At 38.9% G+C, this 15,761-nt stretch overlaps 1 protein-coding gene across 2 annotated transcripts in view; it reads left to right on the top strand.

The window, feature by feature from the left end:
* usp32 (ubiquitin specific peptidase 32) overlaps window positions 1-15,682 on the top strand; it is a 43,105-nt gene extending 27,423 nt beyond the window's left edge. Inside the window, exons 12-34 of one of the 2 annotated variants that reach the window (XM_060888059.1) lie at window positions 799-901; window positions 993-1,173; window positions 2,650-2,828; window positions 3,668-3,808; window positions 4,001-4,118; window positions 5,145-5,299; window positions 5,477-5,558; window positions 5,672-5,746; window positions 6,100-6,238; window positions 6,327-6,432; window positions 6,522-6,695; window positions 6,942-7,116; window positions 7,197-7,348; window positions 7,878-7,989; window positions 8,093-8,337; window positions 8,428-8,612; window positions 8,965-9,051; window positions 9,131-9,251; window positions 10,297-10,488; window positions 10,573-10,819; window positions 10,983-11,422; window positions 11,837-11,929; window positions 13,439-15,682. In XM_060888059.1, the coding sequence (XP_060744042.1) occupies window positions 799-901; window positions 993-1,173; window positions 2,650-2,828; window positions 3,668-3,808; window positions 4,001-4,118; window positions 5,145-5,299; window positions 5,477-5,558; window positions 5,672-5,746; window positions 6,100-6,238; window positions 6,327-6,432; window positions 6,522-6,695; window positions 6,942-7,116; window positions 7,197-7,348; window positions 7,878-7,989; window positions 8,093-8,337; window positions 8,428-8,612; window positions 8,965-9,051; window positions 9,131-9,251; window positions 10,297-10,488; window positions 10,573-10,819; window positions 10,983-11,422; window positions 11,837-11,929; window positions 13,439-13,612 (3,676 nt within the window). In that variant the 3' untranslated portion in view covers window positions 13,613-15,682. Of the gene's footprint in view, window positions 1-798; window positions 902-992; window positions 1,174-2,649; window positions 2,829-3,667; window positions 3,809-4,000; window positions 4,161-5,144; window positions 5,300-5,476; window positions 5,559-5,671; window positions 5,747-6,099; window positions 6,239-6,326; window positions 6,433-6,521; window positions 6,696-6,941; window positions 7,117-7,196; window positions 7,349-7,877; window positions 7,990-8,092; window positions 8,338-8,427; window positions 8,613-8,964; window positions 9,052-9,130; window positions 9,252-10,296; window positions 10,489-10,572; window positions 10,820-10,982; window positions 11,423-11,836; window positions 11,930-13,438 lie in introns of both variants that reach the window. The other variant, XM_060888058.1, reaches the window with a different exon arrangement.
* Window positions 15,683-15,761: the final 79 nt, after the last annotated feature.

The raw sequence follows: 15,761 nt of genomic DNA, 5'->3' as shown, positions 1-15,761 counted from the left end.
TCAACGCTACAAGTGGAGAGCCGTCAAAACGAATGTGGTTTTCATCTGTCTCTGTCCGTCTTCAATTCTTCTTACAGTGACTGTTTTTTACAAGTGAGGACTTAACATTTCAAAGGTAAATGGCCAGAATTGTGATTTCATCCATTTTAATAAGCCTGCCGAACCACAGACGTCGTTAGACTCCTTTACTGGGGCATGTGCCCAAGTGTCCGGTGTTGTGCCTCAAGTTTAAGTTTTACGCACAGATCAAGTTTTACTTTATTTGCCAGTATTTATATAGGAAACGTAAGTCATGCCTGTAAACGCATTGCCGTCGTACTTTAACGGAAAAGACAAACTGGCGCGAGCACGCAGAAATAAATAACCGCGAGCATCTGTGTATCCCTTTTATAGCACGCAGTCATGCTATAACATGACGAAACTAATGTAATTTTTTAAATATCAATCGTATTCTGACTCGATTGTTACTGGCTCCTGTAGATCACATCTGATGGACATCAGATTTTTTTGTGAAAAGCAGGGAAATAGAAGCAGAAATTAGAAATGATGAGGGAGGTATTATTATATGATCAGCCAGTCAAAACCATAGTGAAGTCTAGAGTCTTGCATTATTGCTGAGAAAATTAACACATGTATGTGTTGTCAGATATGAAGTTACTGTTTAGTTCTTTAGATCTAATGTATCGCAATACATAAAGAGTTGTTAAAACAGTATGCAGATATTATACACAAACGATCATGCACGTAACGTTATGAGAGAGTGTGTGAGTGATCTTGTGTGTATTTGTATGCACTCAGAGGATGGCTGGAACGAGAGAGCAGACATGGCCTGCAGCCAGGCCAGAACTGGTTCCTTATCTCCATGCAATGGTGGAAATTGTGGAAAGACTACGTTAAATATGTGAGTGACATTGTCAAAAATAGAATCAGCAATTCTGCTGAGACAATAATATGCTGAAATCAATGTGTGATCATTTTCTTTATGTTTAAAGGATAATAATTCCATTGTGTTGGAGCAGCCGGGTATGCTGGGCAATGGCAGGAGGACTCCTCAGTCCACACCATCTGCTGAATCAGCCCTGAGCAAGACTGGAACAGTGGCCCGATCTCTTAGCTCTCCGGGAGAAAAGTCCCCAAAATGCAGTTGGGAGGTTTCAGAGAGCACTTCTAACAGTAAGAGTGTGCTTGCTGTTAGTTATCAAGAAATACAGCAGCTGTTTGTGGCTCTTTGTGCTATTTTAGACTCATGGTATTATTTTTGTAAATAGAACATTTTGAGGCTCTGTTACTGGGGTCAAATAGTCAAATAGACAGTCTTATAGAATAGATAGTCAAATAGACACTCAAAATTCCAAATGTATAAGGAAAAAACACAACAGAATTTCTGTGCAGGCTTATTATATTAACCCATATAATGCAATTATAGAACAAAAGAGTGAAGCTGTTTTTTTTTTTTTGTTTTTTTTATGTGATGTAGTTTAGCATCATTATTTCCTATAACTCCTCTCTACTCTTTAATCCAGCTACAAGATTGTGCCTATGTTTTGCCCAGACCTGCCTTTCTCTTTCCCTGTTTTTAACTGAAAGTGTTTATTTGAATCCTTCTTCTTTATGAAAGGTTGACATGACATGATAACAGAATGTGTGTATTGCGCCTCTGGCACTCTGCATTGCGTTGATACAACAACAGCATCCAGTTGGTGTTTTACTGCCTTGTTGTAGCTTCAGCTTGTTGTTCATATGCCACAAGACTGTAATTTAAGTAATTTTTCTGTCAAAACATATGCACCATTTTATGCAACAATTTGTCTGCTAAAGTTAAATTTAAAAAAGTTTTGTGGGTAAAGAATTGCAAATATATATTGCTAGATTGTAATGCAAAAACTTAAAATAGCTTTTTTTTTTCACAAAAAAAATTACATTGATAGACCATCATTAATAAAAGTCAACATTTTAGTTAAAATTTAGAGCTGTCTGTCAGATTTGGTACATGACTCTTGATCTTGTACAACATTAGAAAAGAAAATCCAGCAACTGTAAATGATGCTATTGAACCAGTGACACAAATCTGATGTCACTGATATTCTACATCCTCGGTGTTATCTGCACAATCGCTGTTATAATCCAAGTCATTACTCTGAGTCTGTACTATAGTAGTTATAAATATGCATTATATCTGTGGTAATCTGCCATCAATGTTATAATATGAATCATCCTGTCCATCCAGTTGATCTGTTTATATGCTCATAAAATATTTGGATGAAAATATGCCCTTTATAATCTTAATGTTATTACTGACTGCCTTCCCATTACTGTACATTACAGGTCTGCATAAATATTGCAGATCAACTGTTTGGTTTATAATAATCAAATGGACATAAGCCTATTGCCTAAAAATGTTGTTAACCCAGTGACATTCTACAGTGTGCCACAAACTGTAGGAGATGAATATCTAATACAACCAGTTTGTGACTTCATTACAACTCAAACAAACTCCATCATTTTCAGTAAAGATCTGTATCTTAGAAAGCTATTGAATGTATCTCATAAAGCACCTTTGCATAATCTACTAAAAACACAAATCATTATGCAATTTGTATTACAAGTTACTTTAATCATCAGAAACCTTGTCTGTTATCCTTTCCTCAGGTCAGCTGCCACATGTGAGCTCATCAGCCACAGACATCTGCTTTTCCCGGCAGCACATTTTGTTGGATAACAATAATCAGTGTTTCTCTACTGCTAACGGCCACCTACCCAACCACCTGGCAGCACAGAGGCCCGGTGCCATCGACAACCAGCCCTTAGTCACCACTGAGCCTATAAAGGTCTGCTTGAGTGTGCTACATGTGATACATCCATCTTATTACTAAAGAGAGATATACAGTAGTTGTTGAAATGTTGCGGAAAACTTTCTGTTAACAAATTAAAAATTAGCTATTCAATTAAAAATGTTTGTTTGTTTATTCTTGTGTTTATACTTATTTTAAAAATAGCTATGGGACCTCAGTGACAGGAAGAATTCGTTATAAAGCGCCAGACTTTATCGAGTATCGCTGGAACTACGATGGGAATCTAGCGTTATGAGTTTTTTTTCACTATAAACCCTATCAAACAGCTGTCAAAATCAACAGCTGTAAAATTGGCAATTTTCTCAGGACTCAAATGCTTGCAAAGTGTTTATAGCAGGAGCTGTGCATGATTGACAATTTTCAATTTTATTACTGCCATATTTCAGTGAAATTTTGGAGAGAAGATATGTTGATATTTTATGACATCAAATTACATAGTGAGAAACTAATAATATTTTAAAGCGCAGTGTGTCAGACTGCAATGACTCAATGTGTGAGTCCCAGTGTGTTATTGTCTTTATTGTTGAAAGTTTTTATACTCTATAATAACACCTTGTCCTCTAACTGACTCTCGTACTGTCAGGCCTGATTATATGTCATTATTCACTGCAGTCACAACAAATAAGCCTTTTAAAATGTGCTAGACTTCAACTCACCCTGTTAGCAATGAAATGGTTCAGCAGGTGGTCTACCGCCCCTCTTGTTGGTTTACTTTGAACAGTTGACATTTAAATAGCCATTTATAAGGGTAACGTGTATCCTTGTGGCTATTATGATAAACAGGCAGCGCATTTGCTTTTTTTTTCCCTCTGTAGGCTCCCACGTTAACCATGGAGGGAGGGCGTCTGAAGAGACCCATGAACCTGAAGGCTGGCCAGGATTTTGAGACCGTACCAGAGCCAGTATGGCGGGCACTCTACCACTGGTATGGTGCCAATCTTAGCCTGCCCAGACCGGTATGTGTGCCAGCATTCATCATTAAATCTGTACAAATCTGCTCATGTTGATTGTATATCCTCACTGCTTTTTAAAGCTTTTTAATAAACATTTGTACAACAAATATAGTCACTATGCACTTGTTATATATTTGTAAGAAAAATGATGGGGAATTATCCATAAACTATTTGTTTCTGTTTCTCTGTCTAAAGGTGATCAAGTCGGTCATCACAGACCAACCAGAGCTGGAGCTTTTCCCCCATTATTTGCTCTTCCTACGACAGCAACCAGCCACACGCACCCCCCAGTCCAACATCTGGGTTAACATGGGTATGAGCAGCCTGCGAATGTTCCCTCCACACTTTCCCCGAGGTAATGTAAGCCTGCAGCAAGAGAGCGGCTCCCTCTACCCTCCTGGGGCAACCTAATCTCCTAAAACACTCCTAAATGTGAATTTGTCACAGCAAGTGCATCAAATTCTGACATCAAAAAAAAAAAATCTTCTATTCTGTTCCATTCTAGCACCTATCTGTGCTTGCTTTTTGCATACCTGCTGGTGAGCTCAGACAGAAGCCCTGTATGTTTGTTTAAGCAGGCATCAGATACAATTTGTTTATGGAGCTCATTATCTGCTTTCCTGAAAAGTACTAAGTAAAGACATATCACAGCGCTAACCTGATTGTGCAACACTGAGGCTCTGTGATACTGAGCATTAGAGCTCCACTAATCTTATTTTAGCTATCTGATGCTTGGCCATAGCAAGGTTTGTTACATGGTTCATCTCTCAGTCACAGCTCTGTTCCTCCTGTCAGATATGCTGTGCATTCTGGGAAGAATCTGGTGTTTCTCTCCAGTTGACTGCTTCTGTCTATGATCCTGCAGAAGGGATTGGGGGTTTAAACTAATTATTAATCTGCACTGCTATATTTATACTTACCCTGTTTGTCTTTGCATTTGCGGGGTGATTTTGGCTTTGTGTGCATCTCTTTTGTTCCCCCAGACTAATGGTTAATCAATCCTTTTAAAATCACCTTTGCCCTTTCTTGCTGCTACTTACAGCTTTATAAATCCTTTACTTTTTCTGTGGTGTATATTGTATCTGTGGTAGGGTATCTTTGTAATCCCCTTCACATGTTAAAATAGAGAAAGTAAGAAGGTCCTATTAGTAGAGGTATTTGATATACAGAGGTACTGTATACTGTATACACTGTATACTATTGTATGCTTAACCCAATATATTCACACTTACTTCACATCACTTTATTGAATCGGCAAGGCTCTGAGCACAGTACAGCAATGGTTCAAGTATTCTTGAGTGAGTGTTAAAGGCAGGCCCTTTCCCCCACCCTCCCACAGGTAACATGCCATCCCCTAATGCCCCGCTGAAGCGTGTGCTGGCGTACACAGGTTGTTTCAGCAGGATGAGCACTATTAAGGACATCCACGAGTACCTGTCACAGCGGTTGCGCATCAAAGAAGAAGACATGCGTCTCTGGCTCTACAACAGCGAAGTGAGATTCTGTGTAGCTCTAACACAATGCTCTTACTTTACTTTATTAATATGCATTTACAGATTGTGATTTATTTTACTGAATGCGAATCTATAGCTACTTGTGTTACATGTACATCATTGTATGTTTACGGCATCGGTATTTACTCCTTGCAATTCCCTAAAATCCTCTCCTTAGAATTACCTCACTCTGCTTGATGATGAAGATCACACTTTAGAGAGTTTGAAAATAGAGGACGAGCAGCATTTAGTGATTGAGGGTATGTCTGTGGCTTTCTCTCTTTCCTAATTTAGGTTTTACAAAATTCCTTAACTTTACATGTTAAAGAAAATTTTGCAAGAAGATATATTCTTTTTTTTCATACCTCACTAGTTCGAAACAAAGACATGAGCTGGCCAGAGGAAATGTCCTTCATCGCCAACAGCAGCAAAATAGACAGACACAAAGGTACAGTAACATTCAGAGGTTGTGGAAGACTTCATCAAAGATCAGTGTGTGTAGTGTTTTTCGCTTTTTAATAATTCTCCTACAATTATTAACTAGAGTTTATGGAACGCCATGGAATGCAGAAACAGTGTAAAACTGATAAGAGTTTCTGTACTGGGATATTTAAATTTGATCTCTTGCAAATAAAACCAGATGTAACTGCATGAATAATTTAAGCAGAAGGAAGCATAACTGACCCATCTCCTCTCCTCTTTCTGTCCACTGTGTTTTTTTTATTGGAATAGTTTTATGTGTGACTGAACATTTTATAAATTGAAATTTGAAAGTAAAATGGCTCCTGATTCTTTCTGAAGTTCCTACAGAGAAAGGTGCTACAGGTTTGAGTAACCTGGGGAATACATGCTTTATGAATTCGAGTATTCAGTGTGTGAGCAACACCAAACCTCTCACAGACTATTTCATCTCAGGGAGACATCTCTATGAGCTGAACAGGTGAGGGAATGAAGTCTGTTGTAAACAAAAGTGCTTTGTTTAAAACTTTTCATTTTGGGAGTTTCATTTGCTACTCTTTTGTTGATAGGACAAATCCTATAGGGATGCGAGGCCATATGGCCAAATGCTATGGAGATTTAGTACAGGAACTCTGGAGTGGAACACAAAAAAACGTTGCACCGCTAAAGCTCAGGGTGGGCATTTACCTTATCATTTATGATTGTTTGAGAAATTCTTCCTACTTTCAAAGTACCCATTCTGATGTTTGTCATATTTCATGTAGTGGACGATAGCAAAGTATGCACCAAGATTCAATGGATTCCAGCAGCAGGACTCTCAAGAGCTGCTGGCGTTCTTGTTGGACGGCCTCCATGAGGACCTGAATCGGGTCCATGAGAAGCCCTATGTGGAGCTGAAGGACAGCGATGGACGGCCCGATGCAGAAGTAGCCACTGAGGTCAGTATCGAGCATTTCTATGGATTCTTGTCTCCACTTACAGGGTTCTCCATCAGAGACACAGCTTGATTGAAATAGATCCAATAAAATCACACTTCCAGCTCCAGACTTCTAGAGGTGTAGATTACCTTTAATGTTGATGTGACTTATTGATTTAGCACTAATGATAAGAAAGCAAGAGGCCTGTAGAAAGTGCTGTACCATGTAATACTTAGTGACATTAAGTGTTTGTTTGTGTGTGTGTAGGCCTGGGACAACCACTTAAGAAGAAATCGTTCGATTGTGGTGGACCTGTTCCATGGTCAGCTTAAATCCCAAGTTAAGTGCAAAACGTGCGGCCACATTAGCGCCCGTTTTGACCCCTTTAACTTCCTGTCCCTGCCCCTTCCAATGGACAGCTCCATGCACTTAGAGATAACAGGTGAGGGGTAGCAGAAGAAAAATGGTTATCTAAAATCTTCTGGTCTAAATGAAGCTCACAAATGGACCTGTTTTTTACAGTCATCAAACTGGACGGCTCCACCCCGGTGCGCTATGGTCTCCGTTTGAACATGGATGAAAAATATACAGGCCTGAAGAAGCAGCTGAGTGAATTGTGCAGACTAAAAGCAGACCAAATCCTCCTGGCTGAAGTCCATTCCTCCAACATCAAGGTGAGCTGAACAACATATAAGCAAGGACTGTTTGACATTTATATATCATGTTCAGTTTATCATTATCAGTCATCAGGCCTATCATGAGGCTTCCTATAATGACCTGTTTATTATCGTTTTGAAATTAGTCTTTCCTCATGCCAGTGCTTTGTAAGGATCAGAAAGATTTCCACCACTCAGGACAGAGGTCCTACATCAGAGGCTGCATGTCAAGCAGCATTTATTGTCTTAAAAGTTAAAGAGAGCAATAACAGAAACCAATTTGTCTCATGGACGTTCCAAAACAATATTTGTACCTAATGAATGTTTAAAAAAAAAAAAACAAACACAAAGTCTGATAACACTAACACTGTGTCAGGTCATTTCACACCTCCATGGTGATTATCATTTTCTTATACCTTATACCTTAATAATAATAATAATACTACTAATAATAATAATAATAATGACTCGTACCTAGCCAGTGACTTTATTTTATTTATTATTTAATAGAAGTCCAACTGACAGACATTTCGGTGAATGTTTCTAGAACTTTCCTCAAGACAACCAGAAAGTGCGTCTGTCTGTAAATGGCTTCCTATGTGCGTTTGAGATTCCTGTGCCTGGTTCCCCCACATCTATCACTTCTTCAGCACCAGCAGGTAAGGTAGACAATCCTCTTTATCTAAAGCATTATTTGCTTTTTAATCCACACATGCTCTCTTTTTTTTTTATTCGCTCCTTTTTTTTATCTCTTCTCTCCAGGCAATATTCTTGTTAATGGAATCACTCGAAACAGTCATGCTGAGAAACCTGGTCCCATACCAAATGGCATAGCTGGCACCCCTGTTCGAAGTGGATCTGACAGGAGCCTGGCTAACGGCATGCCGAGCACGGTGGTGCCCTCTGCTTCAGAAAAGTGTCTTGCCCATGGCATTCCCAACGGTCATGCCACTCCAGTTCAGGACAGCCCTTTCATTGGCTACATCATTGCCATGCACAGAAAGATGGTAACTGGTGTACAGTCATCTTTCAGTCCACCACTAACCTTGAAGAACATTTATGTCATAGTTCTGATTCTGTCATACTGTCTCCTTTAGATGCGGACAGAGTTATACTTTCTTTCATCTCAGAAGAACCGGCCTAGTTTGTTTGGCATGCCTCTTATTGTGCCCTGCACAGTGCACACCAGTAAGAAGGATCTGTATGATGCTGTGTGGATTCAGGTTTCCCGTTTAGCTAGCCCCCTGCCCCCTCAGGAGGCCAGCAACCATGCACAAGACTGGTCAGTGCTTTTTTCTCATTAAAATATATATATATATATATATATATATATATATATATATATATATATATAACATAATTACATTGCACACAGTATTAGTTATGGCTGAAGTCGAATGGTCTAAACAGTTTAGTTTGCTAATATATAAATACACACACCAGGTTTTGTAATGTGAAATATCAGAGACTTTAAGCCACTATAAACAAACTAGAGCAGGCATTATTCGGATTATGAAGCTTTGTCAACCTTGCACCTAAATCTATAAGCTATCAAACTTCTGAAATCTAAAAATTTATTTAATATTTTTTTTGACATTTCTTGTTCTAATGGCATGGATTCTGCTAAACTGCAGTGATGATAGCCTGGGTTACCAGTACCCTTTCACCTTGCGGGCAGTGCAGACGGATGGCAATTCTTGTGCCTGGTGCCCATGGTACAGGTAAGCCATATATCCTGTATCTGTAGTGTTTGTTTTAGAGGGTTGCAGTGAGTGATGAGAGTGGTTTTGTCTTTGCCAGGTTCTGCAGAGGCTGTACAGTGGAGTGTAATGAGGATCGGGCATCCTTAGGAAATGCTTACATTGCCGTGGACTGGGACCCAACAGCCCTGCATCTTCGTTATCAAACTTCCCAAGAGAGGGTGGGTGCCATTAATACATAAAGTATATAATAAGGTGTTTTACACATACAAATTGTCCTTTCCATAAGAAAACATTTCTATGTTCAGTGTATAGACAGTTCTATTGGAGTGAAGTGTAATGGACACTATTGCTTTTAGAGTTTTAGAGTTAAAAAAACAAAAAAAAAAACTACAGACTACAAACACACTTAACACGATGCACTATTAAACTACAGGCTAGCTTACTGTTTTAGGGGAGAAAGTCATATTTCAGTCACTTTTCTGTGAGACAGTAAATAACCACAGAAATTAAGAACAGTTTAAGAACATTGGGTGCAAAACAATGTGCATTAACATATAGAAAAAAACATGTGAAAAAAGAAATCTTAATGCTTCAACTCCCAATGATATTCTAGACCCTGGGTGTTATTATCAGGTGTCCACATACGTTTGTGCTTATAGAGTAAATATAACCTGAAATTTACTAAACCTGCTATCCTGCAAATGCTGCTAGACACAACAAACAAGTTGTTATATGTTTACATCATATAAATGATATTCTTTATTGTAGCTATCTCTCTTAAGATTAGTTGCCAAGATTACCTTGATGAACCGACAGACTGCTGTGTGTTACTAGTGAGAATTTGTAACTTATAATTCCTTTTGAGGATTATTGAATACAACTTCAGGCAGATAGCATGTGCCAAAAAGTATGTAGGTCATTGCTATCTGTGTCATAACACCGTTCATTTGGAATTAGTGGTTTAAAACTAAATTTAGGTGATCTGTGGCACTCTGTCTCAATTATCGGTTTGACACATATCACACATGCACACTGGTGTGAGCAAAGATTGCCTACTGTACTGTTCTTTTATTTTGGATACAGATGTATTCGAGTTTCATTTAAAGAGATCTCCAGCTGCCATTTTCCAGTTGTCTTGCCCAATGGTCAAGCATGATGTTTTTTTTTGTTTGTTTGTTTTTAGAAGGCTTTGCTCTGCCAGGTACTTCTAAGTCTGTTTACAGTGCTTAGTGATGAAGTGGGACTGTGTGTGTTTTTGTGCAGATAGTGGAGGAGGACACAAGTGTAGAGCTAAGTCGTCGTGCCCAGGCCGAACCCATCAGTCTGGACAGCTGTCTGAAGGCCTTCACCAGTGAGGAGGAGCTGGGTGAGGATGAGCTCTACTATTGCTCCAAGTGCAAAACCCATCGACTGGCCACCAAGAAGTTGGATCTCTGGAGGCTGCCTCCCATACTGGTAATAATAAAAAACCATACCTCTTGCATTGGTTCTTTAGTTCACCTTCTCATTGATGGATATTACGACAATATTCTTTTCCAGATTGTTCATCTGAAACGTTTCCAGTTTGTGAATGGCCGCTGGATTAAGTCTCAGAAGATAGTGAAGTTCCCACGCGAGAACTTCAAACCAAGTGCATTTTTGGCTCCACGTGAAGCTCAGAGCACATGGAGCCTGCAGAGCCAGAGCGAGTGTCCGGTGGAGGAACTCCAGAAACCGGACAATGGTGATTCCACAGTGTCTTCCATCTCCACCACTACTCTGGTCAGCCCTTCCATATCTAGCAGAGGTCTGTCTCTACTGTGTCTTCTCTGCCTATGTCAATGGCTACAAAATAGTTTTTAGTGTATTCCCAGTTTTGCAACTTTAATTGACTTAACAAAAGCTTTGAATAAAAGTACACTTCTTTGAAGTTGGTATGGTGAAATGTGATGTGCTACTGTTCCTTTTAGTTACTCCAAGCACAGTTAGGAGGGTAGGCAGCCCTCTGAGCAGAAACAGCAGCCCCAATAACAGCCCTAAGAACACAGGCCGGAAACAGGCACGTCTGCGTCTGCCTCAGCTTGGCAGCAGACACCGACTTTCCAACAGCAAAGATAATCTGGACAGCAGCAGCAGTTGCTGTAAAGAGAGTGGACCAGAGCCAGAGCCCAGCATGGTAACAGAGGCGGAGCCTCAGGTAGCAGGAGCTACTCCAGAGCCCAACACACAGGACTCTTCCTATAAATTGGTTCCTTCTAGTACTGACTGTGATGTCACCATGGTGAACGGACTGAGCCAGGACAACAGCCAAATCAATGGGCACTCAGACACCAGCACAGAGCTAGACAGCACTTCCCACAGAAGAGATGACGTCTGTCTGGAGCCAATGTACAATTTATATGCAATCTCGGTAGGTGTTCCCTTTTGGTGGTTCTTGTGTGCTAGTGTGTGTGCTAGTGTGTGTGCTAGTGTGTGTGCTAGTGTGTGTGCTAGTGTGTGTGCTAGTGTGTGTGCTAGTGTGTGTGCTAGTGTGTGTGCTAGTGTGTGTGCTAGTGTGTGTGCTAGTGTGTGTGCTAGTGTGTGTGCTAGTGTGTCTGCGCTAGTGTGTGCGCTAGTGTGTCTGCGCTAGTGTGTGCGCTAGTGTGTGTTTGTGTGTGTGTGTGTTGGGGATATTTGTTTGAATAGGGGCAGGTCGATATTTATTGTCAGAGACGTAGACATTTTCACAGCAAACATGTTTGAAAACTTTTAATTAAAAAATATTTGTTCCATCACAGTATTATGAACATTTTTGTCCACTCAAATATACTTTTTTTCTTTGTAGTGCCATTCAGGAATCATGGGTGGGGGCCACTATGTGACCTATGCTAAAAACCCCAATGATAAATGGTACTGTTACAACGACAGCAGCTGCAAGGTGACTATTTATTTGTCCATCCATGATTTGTAATGCTCCTCACTCACTGCCTTGAAAAATGGCTTGTTAAGGAGGGTGTGTGGTATAAAGGCCTAGATGATTATTGTTTAATATTAAAAACATACAGATGGCTAACAATGAATAGGAAAATGGTGGCTCTGTTATGATGAAGAGGGCATTTTGCTGGCATAGTTTAAGACCATTTGTCCCCTTGAAGAGAAGCATCACTGTAAATCAGTATTCTGACTTATTGACGCATCTGTATTTTCTTCATATGATCAATTCATGTCTTACATCCACATGAGAAAAGATAAAAAAGAAAGGCTACATCTGGAGAATAGTTAGATGCGAAGAAAAGCAGTGATATGGTGTGTAAGTTAGAGAGTGTATTAGGATTAATAAGGTCTTGGGAGTGGGTGGATTTTAATCTCACACAGATGGGAGCAGAAAGTCAGGGTAAAAGGGAGATAATACATTTGCAGTAAGGTTTAATCTAAATTCATAAAAAGTGTTTGTATGGCAGTTCTGCAACCACTTTTTGTCTAGCATCAGGCACCGCTGGTTTAGTAATTATAACATGCAGATATCTGTATTCACAGTCAGACTGTCAGATTATAAACATGTATTGCCACATTGTTCACATTAATCTAACTGGATTAATGAACTTTTAATAGACACCAGTGTGTGCACTGCTATAGCAGAGTAGCAGCTGAAATGGCCTTTGCATTCACTACATTTGAACCAAGTTGAACAGTTGTGGGAGGTTTTGTCCCGACCTGTTCGACCATCATTAAAACTGAGGTAATAGATTTAGTGAGACTGGTGTTCCTCTCTGCGGTAACGTTCCAGAATCTTTTAGAATAAGAGCCAAGGCTCACTGAAGCTCATGGTGGCTCATCACGGCTCATCACGACTTTGGTTAACCAAAACACTTTATGTTGATTTATTCTTTTATTCTTTTATTATTGATCTTGAATAAATAACTTTTTTTGCAGTCACATTTGCAGTGATATTGATGCACGAGGGCTATTAATGACTCTAGAGTATTTAATTACAATAGCATCTGAGGCAACATTGGTTCAGGGGACAAAAAAGATCTGTTTTGTCATATGTCTGAACGATAGAACACAAGTGTAGTATAAAACCAAAACTAATTTTATTAAACTAAGTTGTTAAAAGCTTTTTTGGTATGTGGTTAGAAAAATATTGCTAAATTGATTTCTTTCAGTAGTTTTCTGTTTAACAGGATGCTGATGACAGTGGATGATCTAGATTAACAAAGTCCACACACTAGCAGATTTACTTGGTGGTTCTAGTATTGCCTCTGTTATGATCACTAGGATGTTGAAGGTTGTAAAGTGTAGCCCAGATATACATAACAGTGGACCAAACATTTTCTTTTGTGTCACAGACCGAGGCAATATAGAGACAGGGAGTAAATGGATAATGTTTTTGGACAACTAAAGTGCTAACAGCAGTCTTTGCTGCCTCTGTCTCATTTCATTTCAGGAGGTTCACTCAGAAGAGATTGACACAGATTCAGCATATATTCTCTTTTATGAGCAGCAAGGAGTGGACTACTCTCAGTTTCTGCCTATGACTGATGGCAAAAAAATGGCAGACACTACAAGCATGGACGAAGACTTTGAGTCAGACTACAAGAAGTACTGTGTGCTTCAGTGAACCCATGCTCTTCCATGTTAAAGGCACTTAATGTAATCGTCGGTTTTTCCTCCCCCCATGTGCAATGCAGACAGTGTGGCCAAGCGAAGCTGCACTGTGACACTGTGAAGATGCAGTTAGCAAAGCACAAAGATCCACTTTAAACAGGAATTACACCCTCTGCTGCAGCCCCCTGATTCAGAAACATTTACTGGTGATTTTGCCATCAAATGGCTGAAAGATTTTGTGAAAAAATAAATAAGGATGTAAGAATATCATAGATTGTGAATATTGCCAATTGAACAAAATGGGTACTGGACCAAAAAAAAAAAAATTTCTTTGAATTAATGTGATTAACAGGACTCGGTCCAAATCTGCAGCATCTCATACCTATGGGAAATGATATTTATGTATTTACCTTTCTGTGAGGGTTTCTTAAGAAGAAGGAGCACTCTCATCTTCCATAAACTTGTTTTGTATTTTTATATTTATATGATTGAATCAGAAGCAGAGCTTTTTTTTTTTTTTTCTATTTTTTATTTTGGCCAGACATTAAACCAGTCCCAACTTTGTCCATCATTTCTACTGGAGAGGTTTCTATTGAGCTTCAGTTCTGTAATGCAAAGTCTTAAAAGACTTCATCTTTTTGTTCCTCGGCAGATTTTTGACACTACCTACACTACCTCCCTTTTGTTTGCAGTATATTGGCTGATTGTTAATAGAAAGACTGTAAGACAGTATTACACGACTCACAGAAATGTGCTCGGAGCATTTTTTCATATTAGGAAATGAAATCTGGTTTTAAAAAAAAAAATTATAAAACCTGCCGAAACTGTATTCCAGTTAGCAACACCCCAAAATCATTGATATTTTGATTCATATTTTAAGCTTATGTTTGTTTTCATGTATTGTGCCAGTGTCTTTCAAAAAGCCAGTATATCTCTTAGGCGAGTTTTAAGTTGATGCCGTTTTATTTTTCTGAGATATTTATTTTAATACCATGGATCTGTTCACTTTATCCAAACATAGGCTTGTCTGTAGGCAGTCAACAGTCTGCTCCTTATAATGCTTTCCCACCACCATGAGCATTTCCTGACTCCACTGCAGGTTCTCGATTGTTCTTTCTGCTGTCACATTATTTCTTCTTTTTCATTAACATACTGTACATCGTTTTTAGTGGAGTAAATGGTAGCCAAATGCATGCACGTCCGATAAGTGTACTCTCATTACAGAGGTTCACGTTATCAAGCCAAAGTCTTTAACAACTGGTATGTTTTCGTAAAGAAAGCACACCATTGTGGCTTCTCTGAAAGAACACCTCGACCTCACAACAGCCCTGTGCTATAAAAAGAGCGTCATCCGTTTGACCTGCTTTAAAGTTTTGTGTCTTAATGCCAAGATGGTAGCAACTTTTCATTTAAACACTGTGAATGAATATGATGCAGTGAGTAATTCCTTTTCCTCGCGTTCCTTATTAACCGTTGGACAAAGATCTCCTTAGGAATTCGTCGGATCCTTCATTGGGAAAGAGCTACATGTTGTTCTGTACCGTTTTGCTGCTCTACTTTCTACTTTTTCCTTATTAAGTATATTTGAATGGTTCAAGCAATGTTTGAACGCACCTCAGACACAGCTATTGATTTAAAATATCAGATTCGATTAAAACTATAAATAATTTCCCTCCATTTCACACCTACGTTTACTTGGAACTTTACTGGAATCTTCCTCTCGGCTTATTAATCTTTTGAGGCTGCAAATAAACACATCACTTTTAAAGATTTTTTTTTTTTTGATACAGGGATAATTTATTAATACTCCAAGAAACCTGATTAATCGGCAAGTAGTGCAATCAACTACTGATATCTCGATTTTGTTAATGAGAGATGTATTAATTTGATGAGCTTTATTTTGTACAGTGTTTAAAGAGTACAATGACATTGCACTGACATCAAATGTACAGACGTATTGTAAATATGCCTATAAAAAAAGAGATGTATTTGAAGATTAACTGTAAAAATGTAGTTGTATATGGAGTGACACTGTTGATCTGTAACAATTATTTGAGTAACCAATTAAATTCAGCCAATGCAACTGTTGTTTTTTTTTCTTTTCTTCCTTTCTTTCTTTTTATAAAATTGTTTGCAAACTCTTGGGTGCTTTTTTATGTTTG

This window comes from Tachysurus vachellii, chromosome 15 (assembly GCF_030014155.1).
Source record: "Tachysurus vachellii isolate PV-2020 chromosome 15, HZAU_Pvac_v1, whole genome shotgun sequence".
NCBI lineage: Eukaryota > Metazoa > Chordata > Actinopteri > Siluriformes > Bagridae > Tachysurus > Tachysurus vachellii.
The sequence above is the reverse complement of the archived record's forward strand: the minus strand, read 5'-3'. Positions and strand labels throughout refer to the sequence as shown.